Source organism: Diorhabda sublineata, chromosome 1 (genome assembly GCF_026230105.1).
Source record: "Diorhabda sublineata isolate icDioSubl1.1 chromosome 1, icDioSubl1.1, whole genome shotgun sequence".
NCBI lineage: Eukaryota > Metazoa > Arthropoda > Insecta > Coleoptera > Chrysomelidae > Diorhabda > Diorhabda sublineata.
The window spans coordinates 15,768,628-15,779,599 of NC_079474.1; the positions used below are offsets into that span (position 1 = coordinate 15,768,628).

Here is a 10,972-nt window from a genome sequence, read left to right on the forward strand (position 1 = left end):
GAAAAATGTGGATACTTAATTAAAATATCACAAACTAATTGATATTTGATATCCAATAAATTACTAATTAGATCAAGGGGTGGTCCAGCAGCGGTATCATATTCCTAAATTGTGTAACATCATTCCATTGTATTTTATTCAGTCATCATGTGCAGTTCTAGAAAATTCATTTTCATATTATTCATTCTATGTGAGTATACACTTTAGAAATCATCAACTTTCGATATATTGAATAAAAATTTCGAAAAAATTAGTATAATTCATAATTCTATTAGCTGACCAGGCAAACTGATAACCGAAAACATTTTAGATAATGAAAGTATGTTTTATTCAGATTAATAAATTATTCTTTATTAAAATAACGAATATACCTACATTTTAAATTACAATTCTTGGTAGCTTTCTAAACATCAAAAATATTCATATTTTTGCTATTAATTATGACTATTGAAAACAAGTAAAGATTAATCTTTCAGCGCAATAGATTGTACAATATTCTTGATTAATCCGTATTTAGCCCATACAAACAAACTGGATGCTTTTCCCACGCGAGAACATGTCACATATAGTTCTCGGAAAAGCAAATCTAAACCACGTATAGACAATGTCTGATCTTGTGATTTATTGATCGTCATTGTTAATGCCAATCAAATTAGGAATTGAATGCGTTTGAATTCAATTGGTACATCTGTAGGAATCATAGGTATTCGTGGAATCAAAAACGTGTTTCATAAATTCTTTAATGACTAATCGTGTGCCATTTCACAGCCGAGGTGGGTTTAAATTACAGAGCAGAATAATCCGAGATCCAAGCTTCAATTGTAAATGATGTGGTGGCATCGCATGGTGCACCAATTCTCTAGACAACAACTGTTGTATCTTGAAACTTAAACAATTGACGTCCACATTTTATGCTGCCAAAATCGCTCTATCTGCCAGCCATTCTGGATTTCAATAATAAAACACGTACACGTTTCTGTTTTTATTTAAAACTATTTGCGAAAAATGTTAAGTACAATATGTACAGGTACGATAATGAAACATCAAATTCCTTTAAATCGCTATCAACATGTATTTTGATTGTGTGTGATTCTGTTGGTTTCAGCTTGTGATGCTGAAGAGTTGCAATGTCCTCCTAGTAATTCAGAAACAACTTACGTTAAGTTGAAAGATGCTGTTTTATGTAACTACGATAGTTCTGTTAGGCCCGTGGCCAATCATCAAAATAAAACTAATATATCCTTCAAGTTCATTATGAAGTACTTCAATTATGTAAGTAGTACTTTTTGAATTAATATCTGGTTAGTTAGGAACTAAGAAATTGGTAATATCTACTAATCTGTCTCGTGTGAAACCGGTTTCATCGATAAATATCCTCTGGAGACTCCGAATGTGTGTAAAAGTGCAGTTTAATTTTTTCCTTATGTAATTATCGCGATATTCCATGCAGTTCAATTAGAAATAATAATAATTTATGATAATTTTCTTCATAATATTTCTTTATGGCGAACGCTTTCCATGGCAACGATCTAAAAATCTACATATCTCCTAAACTATTAATTTTATCGAGATATACAAAGAGTACCTTTTTGTTAAAAAATCGATTCAAAAATTCATTTTAGTTATCTTTAGATTGTACAGGTTGTCCCTGTAGAAGTTACGGATTGTTAACCATTGGCCCCTGGCCTACGTAATAATCCATTAAAAAATTATAATGTGTCGAATGTATATTTACAACTTTGAAAGCCTATAACTCAGAAACGAGGGATCGTATGAGAATTTTTGTTGTTACATCATCATTTTCACGTCATCTACTTACTCCAGAATTTTTTGCATGACGTTCTTTCCTTTCCGTTTCTTTTAATCGTTATACCATTTTATAAATTTATATTTGTGAATGAACAAATTATTACAACTCATATTTTCAGGAAATTATCACTAGTACTTTCAGTGTGGATGCATGGCTGTCGTTGGTGAGTATTCATTGAACGTTTTGAAATTCTATTTTTTTGGAGAAAATTTTTTTTAGTACTGGAAAGATCAACATTTAACTTGGAAACCCAGTGACCATGAAAACATTCAGAATATTTACCTATATTCGTACGAAATATGGACACCAGATTTATCTCTTTATAATTTGTAAGTACAGGAAAATGTTGGAAAAATCTTCCACATGATTATTTTCAATATGGAAACAACACTCACAATCAGGGTGTCATATCGCACATCCACTCAAATAGTGTCGAGTGACAAGCGTTTGAAATTAATTGAAATGAAAGAATTTTTCAAATTTTTCCAAATTGGTCCAAAGGATCTGTTGTATCTCTGTCTATACTCCTGAGGATGCTCAGTGTTTACAGCTGATTCATTATTCCTATTCGTTTCAGAATGCGACAAATATCTACAACTTCTATAACATACTCCAGGTGTAATGCTTTGGAGCTCTTCAGTCTCTCACAGATCGAGCCAATGTGGATAGAGATTTCGTTCTCTACGTAACAGTTTCTGCACGTTGTAATCTTTACTAAAGCTAGTGTCCACAGATAGCAACAATTCCTCGAAAGAGCCTTAGTTACTATTCGTAAATTGTTGTTACTTATGTTTATTTCCTTATACATTCCATAGATTTTCTTTGGTTATAGCCTGTCTCAACTTCTGTAGATTATTCTAGTAACTGATAATTTATCAAACTTCTTTTCAAGCGTTTTCTTTATTGACCTGTAGCCAATTCCACAAAAAAGTTCAGGTGTTACTTCAGCAAGTGTGATATTTCATTTTTCGTGCACTCCAGGCTGGTTTAACTACTCTAAGCTTTATCCTGAACCAACTTGTCTCAACTTCAGACTGACAATGGAGGATTTGTTTTAGTAAATGTTCAAAATAACCTTTTTTCCATTAATATTATTTGTTTTGGTTTTATTAGGTGGACTGCGGCAACTTAAATTAGTAGTTTCTTCGGCCGTATCAGTAACTGAATCTTTAGAAATATTAAACTTTAAAACAATTAAATCTGATTGGCTTTTGTTCGATTATTTATTTTGGTGATCATGCTTATCGTTTGAATCGCCACGTTTATCGGATGGATTTATTATAGATAGATTATAACGCAATATTAATATTGTTGTTTTAGAGCTAATCAAGGAGAAGATCCGGAATTAATATCCACCACAAGATGTATGATAAATTACAAGGGAGTCGTACTTTGTGTACCACCTGTTCATTTGGACGTCTTATGCGTGCCAAACTTGTCAAAATATCCGTTTGATAAACAAGACTGTAAATTACGCATAGGATCATGGATGCACAAGGTAAAATGATAATTAGTGTCCATTTTATTTTAAAATATAAAGTTTAAACACAACAGGATTTTCTAATGTAACCACTGGACTTTGCTTCTTTTCCAATATAATCCCGTGTTCCGTTGCTTTGCATTGGCTAAAATTTATGTTTAAATTTTTTTATCTACATTTTATTTAAACGTTATTTCATTATTATTAACAATATCTGCAGTAATCTTACAGTAATTTCAAAACCTGTGTAGTTATTTAAGCCTCTATAATCTTTAATTTTCTTTTCATCATTTCTTAAAGCTTCGTTAGGAATGTTTTAATAACATACTGATACCAGTTAACTGAACTAAAACGATCAGATATGTTTGCTGAAGATCCGACTGCACTTCTTGAGTACATCCATATGGAAATTCTCCTGTAAAATTTTCTGTACTTGTATATGGAGTGTCAATCTCTTCTAGTAAAACTTAGATATTCTTTTATGAAAAGATAACTTTTAATGTATTATTAGGGGGAAGAAATAGATATGGTAATCGATAAAAGTGTTTTAAACACGGAAGAATTACTTCCTAATGGGGAATGGGAGATCTTGGGACATTCTACAGTGAAACATAGAGGAATATACCCATGCTGTCCAAATAATACGTATCCTTCTATTGATGTGAATATATCAATAAAAAGATTAGCTGGAAGTCATGCTGCTAGTATGGTGATACCTTGTATTGGTGAGTATTATCAACAATTGTTGAGTTGCAGCAGGTTAATTGAATCAGTTCTCATGCATTTCAAAGAAAGTTAGTTTGAATGAAGTCTGAATGAACTTGTGAGATTGTGCATGGACTGACATTTTGGTCATAAATATAAAATAAAAATTACATCAACTAATTGAGTTTCGTGGTATGTAATTTCAAAATCAAATAAATTCAAACTACTTTTAAAGAACCGATTCCGAAGAAGTTTGTTTTGTATTCAAAGTATAGAAATTATACAACTTTTCTTCTCGGTCTGTGAGATCAGAAATTCTTTCAAAATTTTTCATTTTTTCCAGTATGTGTTATCCTGACTCTGGTGACATTAGTATTGTCTGCTATAGATAGAGAAAGACTGATTTTAAGTTACGTTAGTCTTGTGTGTCATTATATGCAAGTACAGTATGTATCATGGCAGCTACCGTTGAAAGGAGACAACATTCCACTTATAAGTAAGTAATAATAATAAGAAAAATCGATAATAAAGTTCATGTACAAGTGATTTTGTCCCATCAATATCGGATACAACGTTTAGGTTCAAAATTTATATTTGCGCCGACGTGTTTGTTCAATCTGAACAAGAGTATGATCCCAGAAGTACCTGGCTTGACCTAGAGATGTCGCTAGTTGCTTGAAAGTACACAATATGTTTAAAGAATAGGAAACAAAAATTTTCGTATTCGAGACGGTGAAAAACTCTCAGTACGTTTAATATCAGTGAAATAGGAAAACTATTAATCATTAAAATCATATGTTTTATAAATGTTGTGCTAGTTTCCATTAATCAATTTATTACTTTTATTTTCAGTTATATTCTCTAGAGATTCCTTATTGATGTCAGTTTTTGCATTGCTGTTCACATTAGTTTTCAAAAGTATCATGTTGAAGAAAACTACGCCTCCAGGCTGGATATCATGTATCGTATCAACAATTATTAATTGTAAACCAGGACAAATGATTCTATTGAGTGATTATACAACGAAAGTGAGTATATTTATAAATCGAAGATTGTATGAAAATACTCACAATTTGGTTGGGAATGAAATTATTTATTTATCATGGCAACAGTATCTTTAGATTTTTGCGGTATGTATCAGAGGATTCAAAATACAACTGGGACCTAAACTAACCTTCAATCAAAAGATCTCTTCTGTACCGATTCCTTTAGCTCTAGCTACAGATAAACCTTCAGCTTGTCTGTTTTAAACCGTGCACCTCTAGCTATTCTATTTTCTTGGTTAAAAGTATGTTTCGGCTAAAGCTTTTCACCAAATAGTGCTCAACATTACGGTATTGTTGATATTTATTGGAACGACTTTCTCAAAAAATGTGACATACAAAGAAAAAATCAATAATTACGTTTCAGCAGAAATGAACCTTATCTCACTTTGGGATTGGGAGTTCGACTGATCTTCAAAGGAATGAAAAACAGTTTTGAAATGTTTGTACAATTTTTGTCCACGATTACCTATTAAATTATTCAATTATTCTCATATAGAGACGAATAAGTGACGACTTCTATTCATTTACTTAGCCCTGAATCTCCCTACACTTGAGGGTGTAAGGTGTGGTGCTGAGTCGATCTAAAATGTAGTAGTATTACTCATCCAAATTATACTCCATTCTTTTCTATCCATTACTTTTCATCTTATCCTCTAATTTTTTATTTATTTTGTCGCTATCTCAACTTACTCATTCCATACTTTCCTTCTTTCTTTCCTCTTTGCTTTTCTTGCTTCATACACTCTTCTAACCGTTTTTTCTCCTCTAAATCTTGTCGCTTCCAAAACTTTCTCATTACATATTTTCTTTGGTCTTTCTATTTGCTTCTTTTTTGCTTTTCTATTCGTTTTGTCTTCTCTAAAACTTGTCGCTCTCAAAACATTCTCATTCCATGTTTTCCTTGGTCTTCCTCTTTGCTTCTTTTTTGCTTTTCTAATCGTTTTGTCTCCTTTAAATTTTGTCGCTCTCAAAACTTTCTCGTTCCATGTTTTCTTTGGTCTTTCTATTTGCTTCTTTTTTGCTTTTCTATTCGTTTTGTCTTCTCTAAAACTTGTCGCTCTCAAAACATTCTCATTCCATGTTTTCCTTGGTCTTCCTCTTTGCTTCTTTTTTGCTTTTCTATTCGTTTTGTCTTCTCTAAAACTTGTCGCTCTCAAAACATTCTCATTCCATGTTTTCCTTGGTCTTCCTCTTTGCTTCTTTTTTGCTTTTCTATTCGTTTTGTCTTCTCTAAAACTTGTCGCTATCAAAACTTTCTCGTTCCATGTTTTCTTTGGTCTTTCTATTTGCTTCTTTTTTGCTTTTCTAATCGTTTTGTCTCCTTTAAATTTTGTCGCTCCCAAAACTTTCTCGTTCCATGTTTTCTTTGGTCTTTCTATTTGCTTCTTTTTTGCTTTTCTATTCGTTTTGTCTTCTCTAAAACTTGTCGCTCTCAAAACATTCTCATTCCATGTTTTCCTTGGTCTTCCTCTTTGCTTCTTTTTTGCTTTTCTATTCGTTTTGTCTTCTCTAAAACTTGTCGCTCTCAAAACATTCTCATTCCATGTTTTCCTTGGTCTTCCTCTTTGCTTCTTTTTTGCTTTTCTATTCGTTTTGTCTTCTCTAAAACTTGTCGCTATCAAAACTTTCTCGTTCCATGTTTTCTTTGGTCTTTCTATTTGCTTCTTTTTTGCTTTTCTAATCGTTTTGTCTTCTCTAAAACTTGTCGCTCCCAAAACTTTCTCGTTCCATGTTTTCTTTGGTCTTTCTATTTGCTTCTTTTTTGCTTTTCTAATCGTTTTGTCTCCTTTAAATTTTGTCGCTCTCAAAACTTTCTCGTTCCATGTTTTCTTTGGTCTTTCTATTTGCTTCTTTTTTGCTTTTCTATTCGTTTTGTCTTCTCTAAAACTTGTCGCTCTCAAAACATTCTCATTCCATGTTTTCCTTGGTCTTCCTCTTTGCTTCTTTTTTGCTTTTCTATTCGTTTTGTCTTCTCTAAAACTTGTCGCTATCAAAACTTTCTCGTTCCATGTTTTCTTTGGTCTTTCTATTTGCTTCTTTTTTGCTTTTCTAATCGTTTTGTCTCCTTTAAATTTTGTCGCTCCCAAAACTTTCTCGTTCCATGTTTTCTTTGGTCTTTCTATTTGCTTCTTTTTTGCTTTTCTATTCGTTTTGTCTTCTCTAAAACTTGTCGCTATCAAAACTTTCTCATTCCATGTTTTCCTTGGTCTTCCTATTTGCTTCTTTTTTGCTTCTCTAATCGTTTTGTCTCCTTTAAATCTTGTCGCTCTCAAAACTTTCTCGTTCCATGTTTTCTTTGGTCTTTCTATTTGCTTCTTTTTTGCTTTTCTATTCGTTTTGTCTTCTCTAAAACTTGTCGCTATCAAAACTTTCTCATTCCATGTTTTCCTTGGTCTTCCTCTTTGCTTCTTTTTTGCTTCTCTAATCGTTTTGTCTCCTTTAAATCTTGTCGCTCTCAAAACTTTCTCGTTCCATGTTTTCTTTGGTCTTTCTATTTGCTTCTTTTTTGCTTTTCTATTCGTTTTGTCTTCTCTAAAACTTGTCGCTCTCAAAACATTCTCATTCCATGTTTTCCTTGGTCTTCCTCTTTGCTTCTTTTTTGCTTTTCTAATCGTTTTGTCTCCTTTAAATTTTGTCGCTCTCAAAACTTTCTCGTTCCATGTTTTCTTTGGTCTTTCTTTTTTGCTTTTCTTGCTTCATATACTCTTCTACCCGTTTTGTCTTCTTCTATTCTTGCTAAATGGATTTAATTTTTTTCTCTTGAATTTGTTTAAGTATTTAATTAGTTTAAAACGATTTCAAGCTTAGATTTTTCATTTTGTTAGTACAGGGAAATTTTTTCGTCATTTCTCTGATATATTCTCTCAGATTATATCAATTTTTTTGATTTTCTTTGTACTTGATCTATACGTATTCATCTTCTTTAATTTTTAATTTCTTCAATGATATATTAATTACTCATAAAAACTCATAATTATTTTCATATTTTGGTTGTTTTCAGGAAACGGCCGCCGCTAAAGGAGAAGAAGATGGTGATGCAATCGTAAATTCAACAAACATAGCGACGACTAATCAAGATTGGGAACTATTCGGAAAACTACTGGACAAAATATTTTTTATTGTGTACGTTTTAACATACTTCGTGATGATCATCTCATTTCTACCCTGAAGTTATCGTAGAAGATGATAAAGTTTCTTTCTTTTTTTTTACCGAAATAAAAACTATGTAAACGAATAAAAAGTTGAAAAGAAACCAATAAGATAATGCGAAAATTGACATATGACGCACTTCATTATCACAATTTTTTAATACATTATCACTCCTTCTTCTTTCCACACACAAAAAGACCCAATCCTCAAATACGACACAGAGAAAGACACCATAAAGCTCAGTGTTAAATCCTTTCTGGAACATCATGTGCTAGAATTAGAAGAAGCGCACTACAGCTGTCAAATATTAATTTCCATGCAATGACAATTATTTTTGAGCGATTATCATTAGAAGGTCTCTTCAGATGGACTACTGGGAGTGCGTTCCTGATCCGGAAGAAGACAGGTACATGTATAGCGATCTTTTGAGTTTGCTGGTCAAACAGGTACAAAAAAAACAACAAAAATCATTGTCTTGCCATGTTGCCGATGATAAATTCCTTGGCGCTATGCTGTATCATCACGGACTCGAGAGATGGGAAGGAAGAGAGATGGAAAGAGATCTAATTGGGCAATTTGATATCACAAAGCTACCATATTGTAAATTCTTAACCACATTGAGTATAATTTTATTGTAAATAGGGCTCCTGAGGTTATTATACTGTAAATAAGCTTCCGTATTCACATACACACACGTGCGAGTGAGAAATCCCGTCCATCCCATCCATCCACCCCCCCCCCCCCAGATAATCCGATGAATGTCAAAGAGAACATTCCACCACCCCTGTCATTTCGGCAGGAGAGATTCTGGGAAATCTTATTGTTTTTTTAAGAGTTAGCCCGTTGTCTATACACTCTTGTCTTCTTGGTTTAAACGTCTTAATGTGTGTGTTTTCGCTGTCTTGAGTAAACACTTTCCAATCTACTTGGGCAAAAAATGAATCTAATTTGAATGGTATTCCTTATTAGATTCATTGAATATTAACGAAATAAATAATTTTCCAGAATTTTACTTAACCTAACCTAACCTTCAATCAAAAAATATCTTTTCTACCGATTTCTTTAGCTCTAGCTACAGATAAACCTTCAGCTTGTCTGTTTTAAACCGTGCACCTTTAGCTATGCTATTTTCGTGATTAAAAGTATGTTTCGGCTACAGCTTTTCACCAAATAGTGCTCAACATTACGGTATTGTTGATATTTATTGGAACGACTTTCTCAAAAAATGTGACATACAAAGAAAAAACCAATAATTACGTTTCAATAGAAATGAACCTTATCTCAGTTTGGGATTGGGAGTTCGACTAATCTTCAAATGAAAGAAAAACAGCTTTGAAATGTTTGTACAATTTTTGTCCACGATTACCTATTAAATTATTCAATTATTCTCATAAAGAGACGAATAAGTGACTTCTATTCATTTACTTAGCCCTAAATCTCCCTACACTCGAGGGTGTAAGGTGTGTGTTGAGCCGATCTAAAATGTAGTAGTATTACTCATCCAAATTATACTCCATTCTTTTCTATCCATTACTTTTCATCTTATCCTCTAAATTTTTATTTATTTTGCCGCTATCTCAACTTACTCATTCCATACTTTCCTTCTTTCTTTCCTCTTTGCTTTTCTTGCTTCATACACTCTTCTAACCGTTTTATCTCCTCTAAATCTTGTCGCTCCCAAAACTTTCTCATTCCATATTTTCTTTGGTCTTTCTATTTGCTCCTTTTTTGCTTTTCTTGCTTCATGCACTTTTCTAATCGTTTTGTCTCCTTTAAATCTTGTCGCTATCTCAACTTACTCATTCCATCCTTTTCTTCTTTCTTTCCTCTTTGCTATTCTTGCTTCATACACTCTTCTAACCGTTTTATTTCCTCTAAATCTTGTTCCTCCCAAAAGTTTCTCATTCTATGTTTTCCTTGGTCTTCCTCTTTGCTTTTCTAATCGTTTTGTCTCCTCTAAATCTTGTCGCTATCAAAACTTTCTCATTCCATATTTTCCTTGGTCTTCCTATTTGCTTCTTTTTTGTTTTTCTTGCTTCATATACTCTTCTAACCGTTTTGTCTTCTTCTTTTGTCATTTCGGCAGGTTTTTATCCTCCGCTGGAGTTCTATGAAAGATTCTGGGAAATCTTATCGTTTTTTTATTTTGTCTATACACTCTTGTCTTCTTGGCGTGTGTGTGTTTTCGCTGTCTTGAGTAAACACTTTCCAATCTTCTTCGGCAAAAAATGATCTAATTTGAATGGTATTCCTTAGTAGATTCATTGAATATTAACGAAATAAATAATTTTCCAGAAGTTTTACTACTATTCGAATGCTTTGATCGCAACAGATCTTCATTTTTTAATTTTTTTTCTTTTGCCGCCTCTCGCATTTAATTAGTTATAACTTTCCAAATACCCCGTAGAATACATCACAATCCTATATTATTATACTGGGAAAGTCAAAAAAGTTGCTGATTATACAAATGGCATGACATAGAGTTGCAATTCCACGCTCTTGTAGAAACTGAAAAGCTGAACTTTATCTGCACTTGCTTGTGTTCGATATATGATTGAATTGAAGAGTGTTTTGATCTAGTTAAAGCGATCCGTTGAGAAAACTTCTATGTTTCAACATTATTTAAGAATATTGAGATAAAACCATAGTTTTTTTACTTAAGGGATTGAATAAGAATTGCTCTATCAGTATACTTTGTTTTTTATTGCATTTTAATCATATTGAAAGAGTTTTGCACTTTTCACATTATTCACTAAAAAATGTAGTACCATTATACAATAT

The 10,972-nt window shown here is 32.5% G+C and overlaps 1 protein-coding gene across 1 annotated transcript; it reads left to right on the plus strand.

Moving 5' to 3' along the window:
• The first annotated feature begins 127 nt into the window (after positions 1-127).
• LOC130442880 (neuronal acetylcholine receptor subunit alpha-3-like) lies at positions 128-8,318 on the plus strand. The gene is made up of 9 exons (XM_056777272.1): positions 128-190; positions 1,106-1,272; positions 1,929-1,973; positions 2,030-2,139; positions 3,131-3,308; positions 3,802-4,015; positions 4,339-4,491; positions 4,848-5,023; positions 8,043-8,318. Exons 1-9 carry the CDS (start codon positions 148-150, stop codon positions 8,208-8,210), a joined length of 1,254 nt encoding a protein of 417 aa, XP_056633250.1. The 5' UTR covers positions 128-147; the 3' UTR covers positions 8,211-8,318.
• The last annotated feature ends 2,654 nt before the right edge of the window (positions 8,319-10,972 follow it).

Excerpts from the sequence above, each read along its gene's own strand:
- LOC130442880 (XM_056777272.1), top strand. The coding sequence starts at position 148 with ATGTGCAGTTCTAGAAAATTCATTTTCATATTATTCATTCTAT. Across the intron at positions 1,273-1,928 it reads TTATGAAGTACTTCAATTAT|GAAATTATCACTAGTACTTT; the intron begins GTAAGTAGTACT and ends TCATATTTTCAG. Across the intron at positions 3,309-3,801 it reads TAGGATCATGGATGCACAAG|GGGGAAGAAATAGATATGGT; the intron begins GTAAAATGATAA and ends ATGTATTATTAG.